Source organism: Tenrec ecaudatus, chromosome 9 (genome assembly GCF_050624435.1).
Source record: "Tenrec ecaudatus isolate mTenEca1 chromosome 9, mTenEca1.hap1, whole genome shotgun sequence".
NCBI lineage: Eukaryota > Metazoa > Chordata > Mammalia > Afrosoricida > Tenrecidae > Tenrec > Tenrec ecaudatus.
Genome location: NC_134538.1, coordinates 158354151 through 158370308, shown reverse-complemented (window position 1 = coordinate 158370308; position 16158 = coordinate 158354151). Strand labels below are relative to the sequence as shown.

General features: G+C 52.3%; 1 protein-coding gene across 1 annotated transcript in view; it reads right to left on the bottom strand.

The window, feature by feature from the left end:
- Window positions 1-1688, bottom strand: part of TMEM178B (transmembrane protein 178B) — a 99277-nt gene extending 97589 nt beyond the window's left edge. Inside the window, exon 1 of the mRNA XM_075557407.1 lies at window positions 1307-1688. Coding sequence (XP_075413522.1) covers window positions 1307-1688 — 382 coding nt within the window. The remainder of the gene's footprint in view (window positions 1-1306) is intronic.
- Between the last annotated feature and the right edge of the window lie 14470 nt (window positions 1689-16158).

Below are 16158 nucleotides of genomic sequence, written 5' to 3'. Positions count from 1 at the left end.
CCAAGGGCAGGAGTGATGCGTGGGGTGTCAACACCCCAGTACTCAACAGCTAATCCCCCTCCCCCATGGTCTGTGCAGAACTACACTGCAAACCAGAGGTGGGTTCTCTCTGTGGACACCCCCCACTGCCGTGGGGCCGGAGGGGTTGCTCCTCAATCTTAAACAAGCCACTTTCCCTCCCCACGGTCTCTCTTTCTCAAGGGAACCAGTCCTGTTCCTGATCCATCAGCCTTAGAAATAATCATAATAAAACCCCATCGGTTTTCACCACGGTTGTTGGTGGAAAGCCAAAGCAAGGGGCACTGTACTGTCAGACGGAGCGGCCCGGAGGCACTGTGGTTCCTCTAGGCCCCAAGCAGGTTGCAGAGACAGCTTCACCTCACCTTGGGGTCCCCTTTCAATACTTGCAGAGGCCCAAGCATGGGCGGGGGTAATACAAGACTCTGAGCGCATGCACCTCCTCGCCCCAAGGAGCAGCATCCTCCTGAGATATAGGTGCACACATCCAAAGATGGTGGTACCCAGAGGGGACAGAGCCCATCACAATCCCAAGGCAACAGATGAGGAGGGGTTTTAGCCTTTTAGTTTAGTCTGTGGCCCTAAGAAACACCCAAAATACCATGCTCCCATGAGCAAAGGCAATGTGCTTTCGGCATAATCTGGGCACGAACTAGAATATAAATCTTCTGGAAATAGTATGTCTCCCCTCCCCCAAAGCATCCACTATGTGTTGCCCCGACTTTCTGTGGGTTTATAAGACCTTGCTAATATTCTCTGCCACTTTTTGTCAACCACTTTCTCCAACGGAGGAATAGAGAGCTGTGATGGGGAGCTCCTGGCCCCACGTTGAGCAGCTCCAGGAGAGGGGCTGTGGTCCCTGGTAAGGCGCCTGGTACCAGAGAGCACTGAGCAAGAACAAGGCCTGCCCAGCGATGTTTCTAACTCCTCCAGATGAGTCCCTACCGCATGCAAAACAAAGACTCTATTTAGGCGCCTGCCCTGCCCTGCCACCTCGCTCTGAATGAGCTCATGCCCCCAGCCTGGCTGTTCTAAGGTCCCCTTGGTATGCAGGATAAGACCCCTGACCCCTGCCATTCCCTTGGGGATCTCAGACCAGACTCCAGGGGCGAGTGGCCAGCCGCGGCCGCTCTCAAGACCGACTGTGGCAGCGAGGCAAGTTCGGGCCACTTCGAGCCTCAGTCGGGCCTGTTGGAACCCCGCAGGCGGGACCCTGACCTCGAGGACCACGGCCTCTCTGCGCTCCCGCAGGGGTGTAGGGGGCGCGACCCGGCGCACCGGCGCTTACCTTTGCGGATGAGCGCTGCGATGTCGGGGTCGAAGCCCTGGCGGTGGCACTTCCTCCACAGGCCCATGTTGGTGGAGTTGTACTGGCGGCTGCACTCATCCGCTGGGCTCATGGCGAAGAGCTGGCGGCGGTTGCGGGCGCGCAGGAGTTTGCCTTCCCAGCGGTCGAGGCGCGCGCGGCTGGCTCGCAGCGGAAGGTTGTTGTTGTTGTTGTAGATGAAGCCCGGGTCCACGCGGCGCGTGGTGAAGGCCTTGCAGCGGTCGCGGTGCTTGCGCGCGTCCGTCTCGTACCAGTGGTCCGAGCAGATGGCCACGGCCAGCATGCCCAGGGCGCAGAGCGCCAGCGAGAGGCCCGTGTAGAGCAGCAGCCTGCCAGCAGCCATGCCTCGGCCGGGCTAAGCCAGGGGCATGTCCCGCGCGGCCTCGCCTTCCTGGGCGCCCTACTGAGGCCCGCAGCGCCGCGGCCCCCGCGCGCCCCCGGGCATCCTTCGGCGCCGCCTCCCTGCGCGGCGCGGGGCCCGGCGCTCGGCTGCCCCCGGCGACGCCGCTCAGCACCCGCCGCAGGGGCTCCTCCTGGGCGCGGTGGCGGCTCAGCCCGCTGGGCCCGCTTCCCGGCGGGCGGTGCGGGGCGCGGAGTCGCTGCGGCGGCCGCTAGGGCGACCTGCAGGGACCGGGTGGCTCGCTGTCCAGTCCCGCCTGGAGCCGGGCGCGCTCCCGAGCTGTGGCCCCTCCGGGCCGGGTCTCTGGCGAAGCTGCGTCTCTGGCGAAGACCCCTGCTGTCGCCGGGGTCCCAGCTCCTTCAACCCGGCGCGCGGCGCTCAGACGCGGGCGGTCCGCGGGCGCGCAGTCCCCGCCGACCTTCCCCCGCGAGCTGCCGGGCCGCCGGCCGCCGGCCTCGCCATGCAGGCGGCCCCTCAGGCCCACGGCGCGGTCACCGGCGGCTTCTCCGGGCGCGCCCCGGCCGGACTGGGCGGCGACAGCGCGGGGAGCCGGGAGGGCTTGCGGAGCAGGCGCCTTCACCACCGCGAGCAGGTCGCGCGGGAGCGGCGCGCAGCCGGCTGGGCTGCCGGCCCCCGGGGCGTCATGCCGCTGTCCCCTGCTCTGGCTTCCTCCCCAGGTGTCCCCCGCCGCTTCCGGCCGCCCGGGGACGCGCTGCGAGGCGCAGAGAAAGGCTGCGAGCTCCCCTGCGCGCGGCTGCCCGGCCACTGCACCGTCGGCGCCGCCCAGCGGGTCAGCGGCTCGCGGGCTGCAGCCCCATTGTCGCCGCCAACCACCGCCGAGGGGCCGCTGCACCCGCCTCACCGCGACACCCAGCCGGGCGACCCGAACGGGCTCAGGGGCTCGGGTGCGGAACGCACCGAGGGCGGGGGCAGCCCGGGAAGCGACTGCCCGTCGGCCTGCTGCTCTGGCCGCGCGGGCTGGCGGGGCCCGCGGCTGCGAGGGGACAGGGCGCCCGCGGGCTCGGGGCTGGACGGCGGGGCGGCGCCGGGGGGCCGCGGGCGCTCGCCGGGCGCCGGGCGCTGCAGCCTTGGCTAAAACCCGCGGCCGCGACCACGGAGCGCGCAACCCGAAGCCAGTGATGTCATCCGTGCAACGTGAGCCTCATCTCTTATTTTTCTCGGCTCCTTAAAGATAAACGGCACCATTTCCCAGGCCGCCACAGCCCGGCAGTGTGCTTGGAGCAGGCAAGTCAATGGTGCGGGGCTAGGTGTGTGCCCACCGCATCCATATTCATGCACATATACATATGTGTGGCATGTAGCATGTTCCCGGGCCGCCTTATAAATGCGGGCGCTCCCTGCCTCTCTCTAGAGCAGTGGAAAATTCCCGAACCGACCCCGGCTCGGGTGCACACGCCCTACTGGACGCGGGGCCGACACTCCGAGGGGCGCGACCCTGCTGGGCCGCAGGTGGACTGGGTGGGTGTTCGGGATCTTTGTTTCCCCAGGGAAGCTGCGGGCGTCTCTGTGCCGGCGATGGGCGCTTCGAGCCGGGACTGAGCGCGTCCTTAGGGCGACCACCAGTCACCCGGGCGGCACCTTCTCCAGCTGCCCCCGCCCCAGGAAGAAAGCCAGGAATGGGGCCCATCGGGCACAGAGGGAAGGAGAGGGTCGGGTCGGGGTGGGGGGAGGAGTCGCGGAGGCAGGTAATAGAGATTGTGAAAACGTTCCAGTGGGGGGAACTCCGAGCCTGGATGTGGGGATGTGGGTTTGTGCCTCTCGGAGGGCGGCGGCTGGATCTGGGATCTGGGGGCGGGAAGGGGGGGGCTAGGAGAAAGGGTGCACCACTCCAGATCCTAAGCGGGCGGGACCCTGGCGCGCTCCGCTCTTCCACCACCAGCACCCACCCTCCACCCGCCTTCGCTCCAGTGAACCTGCACCTCCCTCCCAGGTTCAAACCCTGGGCCGGTCCCCCCGCTGCCCACCCCTCACTGTCACCCTCTCCCCAAAGCCGCGAGCCGCGCCGCGGTGGTGGGAAGGGACACAGCGAGGGCCCGCACCCCGCTTTGCAGCATGGAGCTTGGGAAGCAGACGCGCGCATCTCCACCACGTTCTTTGTGTCTCCGGCTCCCGCAGCCTTTGGAGAGGAGCGAGCGAGGCGCGCCAGTGCCACCTAGAGGGGGAGGGGAGACGCGCCGCTCCTCTGCCGACTCGGCCTGGACACGTGCCGGCGCGGCCGCGGGCCCGAGGAGGCCACGGGGGCCTGGCCTGGCTGGTACTGCCACAGCTGCGGGCACGTGCCCTCGGCCAGCTTCCTACGGTCAGGGTCCCGTAGGACGAGGTGACGCCAGGGCCTGCTCCCCTCTTCTGATCGCGACTCCCATGCTCGCAGCTGGACACAGCCCTCCATGCCCGGGCTATCTTCTCCCCTCAAGCCCAGAGCACCATCCGCCAGGGCACCCAGGAAACTAGCAACACTGATCAGTGTCCTGATGCCCGTCCCTGCCCGCCTGACCTGCTGCAACCTCCCCTGCCTCTCCCGCGAGACCCCGTACCACCACCCATTCTCTCACGTTCCCCTGTGCCTTGGACGTGCTTCAAGAGCTGTGCCCCACCCTCGCCTTGCCCCTCCGCAGCCCTGTGAAGCCCACCCACCAGGCCTGAGAATAGACCCCTTCTCTGAACATCTTTGACATTCTATCTGGAATGCCTCCGTGGACCTTCAAATATTTGTGCACAGCCAGGCTTTGCAGTCCCTGGACACAGTCTCCCTGGGCAGCTCGGTAATATTTGGGAGCCTGGAGGTGGGGGGTCACCCTGGTCCTGAAGACTAAGAAGATGGTGGATTCTTCCTCTAGCCCATGTCCTAGTTATCTGGTGCTTCTCCAATAGACATACCACAAGTGGGTGCCTTGGATGGACAGAAATACATTCTCTCCCAGTGGAGGCTAGAAGACCACATTCTGGGCGCCAGCTGTAGGAAGGTGTCTCCTCTCTGTCTGCTCTTGGAGGGAGGACTTTGCTTCCTCCCAACAGCTGTGGGTCCCCTGGAGATCTCCGTGTGTCTTGGCCTCAGTCTCATCCCTGATCTCCTGAGTCTGGGAGGTTCCCAGCACAGGGACCCTGGGTCCAAAGGGCACGGTCGACTCCCCACTCTTCCGTCTCAATGGTACAGGGTTCCCCCCTCTCTCCTCACCCCTCTCTCCTTTTACCTTTTCTGAAGTAAAAGGTGATGCAGGTCAGATCTCAGGGAAACTCCCCGTGTATCAGATCAGGCATCAGATCATGGCTGATCACCTGAGATCGCATTGTGGGGATGATCATATCACTCCATAACGCCACATTCCATCCTTCCAGGACTGAGAACCCACTGAGAAGCAAGGCCCAGCCAAGTTGACACATTTTTCTTTGTTTGTTTTTGGAAGAGGGGGACACCATCAATCATGACACTCTATGACTACAAGAGTTTCTTCCAATTCCCCCCACTCAGTTACCTATTTCACCACTGCCCTGGGCCTTCACCTGACCCTTTGTGTTCACACCAACCCTGTCCTGGGGTTGCACAATCTGGAAACAGGGGGGGACTTGAGCTCAACCACGCGATCATGCAGGAGCTCCTCCTAGACCATGTCCCCAGATGTGACTAGCCAGCTTCTGCTGGCTCACTTGCAGTGATGGCAATTCCTGTCCCTCCAAGCAGCCTGCTCCATGACTGGATGACAGGCATGCTTAGACAGATCTGCCTGGGGTGAAACCTGTCCAGGTCCCCATGACTCCTAGCCAGTGGTCTGTGTTTGCCTTCTAGAGGCTCAGAAAGCATAGTCGGTCCCTCTTCCAGACAATGGTCCTTCTAAGACTTGGCATCAGCCATCACATCTTCTTTCCTCCAGCCCAAATTCCCTTGGGTTTGCTCTGCCCTGGTCCCTGGTGCCTCCTGGTGTTAGCACCTCCCTGACTTACCCCTTGGATCACCCACCATGTAAACCTGTGAAGAAGGAAGTCTAGTCCACTCCCCCCTGCATTCTGTGTCATTGCATGTGTTTCATGAGTCTGAAGAGGAATTTATAGATTGATATCGGACATATGTGCTAATATCAGACTTACGGTCTTGATCTGGACTGGGCTGGAATGTTTTCTCACTATTAAATTGCTCGTGTATATAAAGCTCTTTCTTATACATAAAAGTGTTTCTATGAATTTGTTTCTCTAGTCTACCCAGACTAACATAAGACCCAAAGCCCATCTGTAGACAATTGGACATATCCCCACAGAAGGATTACAAGGAAGGGAAGATTCAACCAGGGTGTCGTATAGCACCGATGAAACACACATCATTCCTCTGGTTCCTGAATGCTTCCTCACCCCACCCCCAACCCCACTACCATGACCCAGTCCTACCTTACAAATCCAGCTAGACCACAGTACACACATTGGTACAGCTAAGAGCTCTCGACACATGGAATTCAGGACAGATAAAACCCTCAGGAACAGTAGTGGGAGCATCAGTATCATGGGAGTAGGGGTATGGTGGGAACCAGGGAGTGGGGGGGAGAAAGGGGGAACCCATCACAAAGTTGGATATAAAGCCCCCCCAGGGGAACAAACAAGAGAAAAGTGGGTGAAGGGAGACAGTGGACAGTGTAATACATGAAATAACAATAATAATATATACTTGATCAAGGATTCATTAGGGTGGGGGAGGGAGGGGGGAAAAGAGGAGCTGATACCAAGGGCTCAAGTAGAAAGAAAATATTTTGGAAATGCTGAATGCAACATATGTACAAATGTGCTTAACACAATTGAATGGTGGATTGTTGAGAGCAGGTTGACTGGTTTAAGGTTCATGACCTAGCACTAGGGGGCGAGGCTTGTTGAGTATTGGTGAGAGCCCATGGTCTACAGGCAAGGCGACTAATGGGCACCCTGAGGAGGCTGAGTGAGTCAGCCCACATTTAGTTGACCATAACCCAACCAGATGGAGATTTTTAAGCCTGTGAACTGGTGCATATTGTTACTGACTTTATGGATGGCCTGTCCAGATTTGACTTCGCTTATGGATGCAGACTTAACAAGGTTCCAACTGGAATCAAGACTCTTCATGTTGAAAAATATAATTGTCTTTTCAAAGAGCTGGGGTTGATGTAAGTGGGCAGTATATAAATTGGATACCCAAACTTGGGGGGGGTGGATAAAGGCATGACGTAGAGAGCTTACAAACATTCATAGGTGGAGGAACATATTCACAGGATTAAGGTGTAGGTGTTACTTAATTGCAATTGTGAAGCTAAGGAATTATGTACAGGTGCCAAGTTGGCAAGGGGTAGATTGAGTTAGTTAGTTTATTGTGCCAACCTGGCCAATAAACGCATGTGGGGTTAATTGAAGGGCGAAGGGATAAATGGTTCGGTGAGCCTCGCCTTTCAAGTTCTCAGGTCTCTTGCTTTCTGATGGTCGGACCAGGTTGCCTTAGCCAGTTCCCTGTTTAGCTGGCAAGGCTCACTTACTGCAAGCAATCCCTGAGGAGAAGCCACATGGACCTACCCTGATGCAGCCCTGGGTGCCGGAGCACCCGTGTGGAGACCCCTGCCAGCGCAGAAATGTTTACACATTCACTAACTCGGCTTTCCTCCTGCAGTCAGCATCATTGTTTCTGTTTTGTGAGATGGAGGAGGACTTTGTGGATTTGTGTTGGACATATGGGTTAATGGGTTAATGTTGGACTTGTGGGCTTGGGCATCACTGAGTTGGAATGTTTTCTTGATGCACACTTAACCTTTATATAAAACTCTCTCTTATACATGAGTTTCTGTGGATTTGTTTCTCTAAAGCACCCAGACTAACACATTGTTATAAAATTTGTAAGAGCCCCCCCATAAAAATATTAATAAACTAAAATAAATCACAAAATATTAAAAACTAGAACAAATTGAAATAGATCATAAGGGAGATCAAGTGATAGGGTGTTCAATTTTAACCTGGCTTCATCTGCAACAATCCACTTCCCAGGGCATTCTGCATTCTAGCCATCTGCATGCTAGAAAGGGTACTCTCATCCCTGGTCCATGGTCAGAGGGGATTCACCAGAGGCCTAATCCACGAGTATTTCCCCTTCAGATCTCCAGATCAAGTTCATAAGCCTTTTTTTTTCCATTGGAACAGCTTTAAAATGGGTCAAATGGGAGATCAAGTGGACAATCTGGTCCTTTTGTCATGCTTTTCCATGACCTCTGTTGTGTCCACTTCTTCAGGATCCATGAACCATCTCATGTGAATGCTGTCCTGGCACCTTGCCCCCAGGTGGTACTGACATGACTGGTCTACAAACATGGACTCCGCCTTTTGGAAGTCTGGAGTTGCATCTGCTCCCTCCTTCCCTTGGTTTAGCAACTTTGAAGGTGTGAGGTCTTGCAGTTGACACACGGCTCGGGTGCCCCTGGTGATTCTCTCTGCTCCCTGGAACAGTGTCTCCACGGGGTTTTCTTGCCTTGTCTTCTCCCATGGAGAGCTGTCTTCAATCACTCATGATGACCACACTGTTTGGCCCCACACCACACCCCCAGTCTGGGAATCACTCCTTGACAACTATCGACTGGAAGCAAAGGAGAGGTGGTGCTTTCTACTTAAGGAGCCCTGCTGGCATTGTGGGTTAGGTGTTGGGCTAGTAACTGAAGGGTCAGCAGTTCCAAACCCACCAGCTGCTCCTTGGGAAGAAGAGGAGGCCATCTGTGACTTCTAACGGTCTACGGTCTCAGAATCACTACAAGTGGGATTGACTCGATGGCAGTGGGTTTGGGATGGGCTTTCTCCTGGCCCACCACCTGCCTGTCCATTATCATACCATCTGCCCAGAGAAGTCCCAACGGTCTTGTCGGGTTGCCATCATGAATGTTTCACTTGATTAGTTGGGCATTATTTGCAACCCCAAAGTCACTTTGGACATGAATCTTTCCTTCACAGCCCCTCGAGTCAAACAGATGCATGTTGGCTTGCATGGGTAGAATATGAAGTGCTGAGGCCCAAACTCACTGCAACCCTGCAGGGCAGACTAGAGCCCTCTAGGACCGGGGCTGAAACTCTTACACGGGAGCAGAGGGTTTCCTCTTTCTCCTTCACACGGGCTGGTGCCCTCCGACTGCCCACCTCATGGGTAGCCGCCCAACGAACGCTCTAGAGCCCACGACTCCCTCAGAGCACTTTCTTTCTAAATCAATGCTCCTCAGAGAGGTGCCCCCCTCAGCCTCGCCTCCATTCCTCCTTTTCTTCTTCTCTGGGTCCTGACAGCAAGAGCAGGCTTCCGCCTCTGTCCACCTGGAGCATCTAACTCCGCCCCTTCTTTTTCTGTTCCTCTTTCTCCATCACTGCCAGGGCTGTTAACTCCTGTCTGCTCTGACCCATGGCAACTTTCTGAATAGCACAGCAGTTCTCAACCTCTGGGTTGCGACCCCTTTGGGGATCGAACGACCCTTTCACAGGGGGTCGCCTAATACATCCTGCATATCAGATATTTACATGATGATTCATAGCAGTAGCAAAATTACAGCTACGATGTAGCAATGAAAATAATTTTATGGTTGGGGTCACCACAACATAAGGAACTGTATTAAAGGGTCTCGGCATTAGGAGGGTTGAGAACCACTGGGATAGCAAAATGAAACATTGCTTGGACCGGATCCCTCTTCAAGATGGGTGGTATCTTTGAATTTATCTGCCAGCACTGTGTCTGCGGTGATCCATCAGGCTGTCACCGGCTGACCTTCGGCGCCACTCAGCCTTTCTTCCTAGCTCATCTAAGTCTGGAAGCTCCGCCACAGCTGACCACATTTGTAGTTGGAAAATAAGTGTCGGGTGATGTATATACAACCCTTTTCAAATGTGATTTAACCATGGAAATGTATGACATGAGTCCTATATCAAGAAAACTATTAAAAAGGAAAAGAATAAACCAAACTTGACCAATGGTTACCATGGGTGTGTTAGCCTGGGTTGACTGGAGAAACAAATTCATAGACACTTAGATGGATATAAGAAACAGTTTTCTATACAAGAGCAATTGAATACTGAGAAAACATCCCAACCCAGTACAGACCAAGTCCATAAGCCCGATATTAGCCCATATGTCCAATACTAGTCCATATTCCTCTTTAGACTCACGTAGTCATGCAATAATGCTGAATGCGGGAAGATCACAGACCATGAGTGGAAAGTCTTGTGGATCCAGTGGCAGTGGAAGGATCTCAGCGCTGGTGTGGGTCTCCACGTGGCTCCTCCAGCCCCAGGGCTCTGGGTCCATTGATGTGCCTCCTTGTGGCTTGTCAACAGGAATGTCTTACAGGGAGACCAAGTAGAGATTCTGTCTGTGTCTGGCCTCCACTGAGCTATTTATCTCCTTGGTGCCTCCAAATGAGGTCATCAAGCTGTGATCTGATTGACAGGCCAGTCTCCACCACATCGCAAGTTGACACCAGATGATGTAACTACCACAATGGGTGAAGGAGAAAGAGTTGTTGCTTAGGGGGTATTGAGTTCATGTTAATGGTGGTGGAAATTTTGGAAAAGGATATCAATAGCAGTTCTACAATATGAAGAGTATAATCAATGGCACTGAATTATACATGTAGAAGCTGTGTAACTGGAAAGGGAGAGAGAGAGAGAGAGAGAGAGAGAGAGAGAGAGAGAATGGGATTTTTCCACAAACCTTTTTAAGCCCCCTCATACACTATGCATACATATTACATTAAGTTATGCTTCTAAAATTGAAAGGAAAAAAAACAGATGGAATAGCTTCCGGCATCATTGCAACAGGCAAGCCAGTGAGGCCTAACAAACTGAGAAACGCCTGCTAGCCCTCCACCACGCTGCCATATGCATCTTCTGAAATCCCCCTGGGAGCCTTTGCTCTGAATTCCGTGGTAGCTCTTTCTCTCCTCCGGAGTACCAATCCTTTACCACCACCACCTACCCCTGGACAAGGTCCAGGCAAGACTGAAGCCCATTTCTGAAGCTCACCCCCACACCCTCTTAGACACACCTTCTCTGTGTTCTGGGGGCCTCCTTGAGAAACGCCCATCTTGGCATCATTCCTCTTGCTCATAAAATATTTAACAGCTCTGCTTTCTAAATGTCTTACAATTACAGGTGCCTCCATCAATAGGTCAAATAAATATCATTTGATCGCTTCACTAGACGCTGAAAAGACAGGCAATTGCAGCCAGCAAAGAGTCTTGATGTTTCAGAGCTCGCCCTCCTAGAAATGGTTTTCAATGGATGGGATCATCAGGGGCATAGAGAAAACTTTCAGACTCATACAGGAAAATAATTAGCACAACAGATAAATAGGCCCAGGGTATATAAAAAAAGATGAATTGAAGAAGAAGAGATGCGAATAGAAAGTTCACATTGGGAAGAGGGCGGGGGGGGGGGGGGAAACCCTTAACCTTGCTAGTCATCTGGGGAAATATAAAGTTGAAAGGTAGGTAAACTACTGGTTTGTTTTCTTTTTACCTGTTGGTCCAAACCACATGTATAGGAGTGCTAACATCAGGCCTCAGCCAGGCCTAAGGAATGATGCTCTCCATGTTAAATGAAGAAGATGGGTTTCTCATGACCCAGCAGAGTCATCAATGACAAGTAACAATAATGGCAAAAGCCTGTAGAAACACCTGCACAACAGCAGAAGAATATCCTGTAGCAAACTTTCTGTCATGTCAAAGTAAAAGAGACGAGGATGGTATCAGGGCTTCCAGGGGAACACCCGGGAAAGATGTCAATAGATACAGATGGGGGCGGGCGGGGCTAGGGGGGAGTTGAATGCCAACAATCTGGTTCCAGCTCAACAGGACCCTGTGCACAAGCGAAGGAAACACCGCCCAGCCCTGGGTCACCCTCATCATTGTTGTGCTTGAGCCCACAGTTGTCGCCATGGTGACAATCCATCTTGTCGAGGGCCTTCCTCTTTTCCACTGACCCTCTACCAAGCATGATGTCCCTCTCCAGGGACTGGTCTGTCCTGATATGTCCAAAGTCCATGAGACAGCATCTCGCCACCCTTGCTTCTAAGGAGCATTCTCGCTGTACCGATTTCATTGTTCATTTGTTCAAGACCAATTTCATTGTTCATTTGTTAGTCCATGATGCTTTTGATACTCTTTGCCAGCAACAAATTCAAATACACTGATTTTGATTTCACAGAGAGGTCAACTCAAAACTCACCACCATCGAGTCGATGCTGACTCACAGCGACCCTGTAGGGCAGGGTAGAACTGCCCCCTGTGGGTTTCCAAGACTGGAACTGTTTAGAGGAGTAGAGAACCTTGTGTTTCTCCCAAGGAGCTGGCTGGTGGTTTTGAACTGCTGATGGGGCTAACAGCCCAATGCGTAACAACTATACCACCAGGGATCTAGAGGTATTTGAAACAACTGGACTGTCAAGTCCAGTCTACCCAGTCTAACTCATAGCAATCCTCTAGGACAGTGTAGACTGGCCCCACAGAGTGTCCAGACTGACCTCAGTTTTTTTCAATCATTTTATTGGGGTTCTGACAGCTCTGACCTCATTTTTACAACTTAAGACATGTGACAACCCTAGCTCAAGCCAATCGATAGGCAACATTTTCCCAACTTCCTGTCTCTGTCTCCCACTGGGGCCTTTCTCATGACACTTCTAACTTCCTCATCGTGCTGTTGTTGTGGTAGATGCTGTGCAGTGGGCTCCGACGTACAGCGACACCACCACCCCATACAACGGAAGGAAATGCTGCTCAGACCTGCCCATCCTCTCAGCGGTTGCTGTGGTGAGCCCATGGCTGCAGCCATTGTGCCCATCCATCTTCTTAAGGGTCTTTTTCAATGACCTTGTGTTCTACCAGGTATCCTGAGGCTTTCTGCTCCAGTAAAATTGTACAGTCTTGGAAACCACCATACTGAGCAAGCATGATGCCCTTTTCCGGGGCCTGCTCTCTCCTGATAACATATTCAAAGTAGGTGAGGAGCCTCGCCCGCCATCCTTGCATCTAAGGCTCTACTTCTTCCAAGACAGATCTGTTCTCTCTTCCGGCGGTGCCCAGTACACTCAGTAGGCTTTGCAAGCACCCCAATCCAAAGGCAACTATTCCTCTCCAGGTCCCGTCAGTTATTGCCCAGTTTTCATCAATAGAGGAAGAGATTGGGCACACGCCTTGTAGTGTGAGCGGAGCTCTGATTGGCCTTTGAAAACCAAAAACTTGGAAACTTGCTTTTGTCTGGTGGTCTGAAACTGAACTAGACAAACCTCCAAAGTCCGTCCCAGAAGCAGACAGCCACATGATTCTCCCACAGAGTGGCTGGAGGGTTCAAACCACGACTAAGCATTTCATCACTTCTCCCAAGCTCCTTGGATGTAGGCTTTGGTATCGTTTTGTTTTTTCTAAGGAATTGTCTCACGAGATTTTGGGGCACTAGCTGGACATCATGGCAGGGTTTCCATGCTGTCTCCTTGAGGCAGGATCCTTCTCCCTCAAGAAACTTGATTTTTTTCCCTTAATGTCTTCAATGGATTGGATAAGACCTACCCCCATTATTGAGAACAACCTTTACCTCGAGTCCATTGATGGAGACTGGTCATCACATTAGGCAAAAAACACCTTCCCAGCAGCATCTAGACTAGGGTTTGACCAGAGCCAGCCACGTTGACACGTCAAATAAACCAGCCAGGAACACAAGAGAACAGATTCGTAGGTGTACCTGTCCCTTTGGGCTAAACAGAGGAGTGATGGAAGAAGCAAGAAGACAACAGATAGGAATGGGGACGCGCTATCACCTGCCTGGGGTTGGAGGCCGCCATACTCCCAGCATCGGGGGGCGGGGGCAAAAGAAAATGAAAACACCCTTGCTGCCTGTTTAAGTTGTAAGTCAAAATGACCAATTTGGAAATAAAAGCATGTTCCCTCTTATCTTAGCAAGCACCATGAGTGACAAAAATGCTGAGTACACAAGAGGAATTACTGAGAGCCAAATGAAGGACGAACATGATAGTGGGACAGGAGGGAAGTAAAAAAGAAATAGAGGAAAGAACTAGGAGGCAAAAGACATTAATATAGGTATAAATATGGGCATGTGTATATGTAAATATATGAATATATAATGATAGGGATATAGGTCTGTGTGCATATATTAATAATGTTAAGTTTCAAGATAGCAGACGGACATTGGCCTTTTGTTCTAATGAGCTGGCGTCCTGTGATGCTCACCTTCTCGACACGATCGCGGAAGACAAAATGGGCGCATAAGCAAATGTGGTGAGTAAAGCTGATGGTGCCTGGCTATTGTAAGATATAGCATCTGGGATCTTAAAGCCTTGAAGTTAGACAAGTGACCATCTAGCTGAGAAGCAACAAAGTCCACATGGATGAAGCACACCAACCCGTGGGATCGCGAGGTGTCCATGGGATCAGGTATCAGAAGACCCAAAACAAACAACCATTTCGATGTGAATGAGAGAGGTCAGAGTGGAGACCCAAAGCCCATCTGTACACAATTGGATATCCCCTCACAGAAGGGTCACAAGGAAGGGACGAAGCAGCCAGGGTGCAGTATAGCCAATGAAACACACATTCCTCTGGTTCTTTAATGCTTCTTTCCTTCCCCAACCCCCCTCCACCCCCTAGCATGACCCAAGTTCTACCTTATAAATCTGGCTAGACCGGAGCATGTACAGTGGAATAGATGAGAGCTCCTGACACACAGTATCCAGGACAGATAAACCCTAAGGAACAAGAATGGGAGTAGCAATCCCATGAGGGTAGGGGGAAGGTGGGAGGAAAAAGGGAGAAAGGGGGAATCTATTGCAATGATCAACATATAACCACCAGTCCCAGGGAGACAAACACAGAAACATGGGTGAAGGGAAACAGCGGACGGTGTAAGATATGAAAATAATAATAATTTATAATTTATCAAGGATTCCCAAGGGTGGGAGCGGGGGCAGTGGGTGGGGGGGAGGACTTGATACCAAGAGCTCAAATAGAAAGAAAATGTTTTGAAAATGATGAGAGCAACATCGTGCAAATGCACTTGACACAATGATATATGGATTGTTATAAGAGCTGTAATAGCCTCCAATAAAATGATTTCTTTTTTAAAATGCTAAGCATGTGTCAAATTCAACAAGTTGGAGGTAATTGATGATGCTGAATTGTGCAGGTAAAGACTGGAAAGAGCAAATGTGTCCTCACACAGATGTGTTTACCACAATTTTTGTGGTTAGCAGCTCAACACTAGGCCAAGTACCACAACTCTTATACCTAAGTGTAAGATTTTAATATTTTTAAGCATCAGAGTCATCAAAATACCAAAGAAGTGTTTGCTATTTTTTTCAGTTTCCTTGACATAGAATCCACATATCATAAAATTCAAGGATTTACAAGAGGTATTTCTTAGCGTCTACACCTGGATGTTCTGCTAAAAAGTCAATGATGGACTGATGAGTAAAAATGAAAGCATTTATAACTCTAAATTATCACACATCTATCTCATTAAGTCTTCCTTGACTTTGTTTCAGAGAAATCAGTGATTTGTTGTGATCATCAAGATGTGCTCGACTTCTTTTGATGTCACTGTTAGCAACCCTGTGAAGGCTGGGACCGAGCATCCCCAAGTCCAGCACCATCCTCATGATGGCTCATGATGGCTGTGCTGCAGCCCCTGGGTCCAGCTTGAGGGGGTCCCCTTTTCACTGGCCCTCTACTTGACAATGTCCCTTTTTCAGTGACTTCTCCCTCCTGATAACATGTCCAAAGGACAGGAGACGAAGTCTTGCCACCCTTACTTCTAAGGAGCATTCTGGCTGCACTTCTTCCAAGACAGATGTGTCTGTTCTCCCCGCAGTTGGAGACACTTTCACTATTCTTTGTCAGCACCAGCGTTCAAATGCACCAGTTCTCCTCCCGTCTCCCTCACTCCCTGTACAGTATGCACGCATGAGAGGTAATTGAAGAAGCCATGGCTGGGCGCAAGCGCAGGTGAGTCCTTAAAGTGACATGCTTACTCTTCGGCATTTTAGAGAGATCTTGTCTAGCAGATTTGCCCAGTGGGATCCATGGCTTAATTTCCTAACTGCTGCTTCCATGCGCATTGATTGTGGATCCAAGCAAAACGAATTCCTTGACAACTTTAATCATTACTTCATTTACCATGTTGTTGTTTATTGGTCCAGAGGTAAAGATTTTATTTTCTTTACGTTGAATTGCAATTGGTACTGAAGATAATAAGCTTTAAAACCCTCAGACTCCCTGCCTCACCGCAACCCTACGACAGTGGAAAATTAGACAACACGTTTTGCTTTTGGAGTCTTTCTGGGCTAGACGTATGTGGCCAAAGAGTATTATTAATGCCGAAAACCTAATGATCCAGTTTTATCATAAAAATTCATTATCACCAA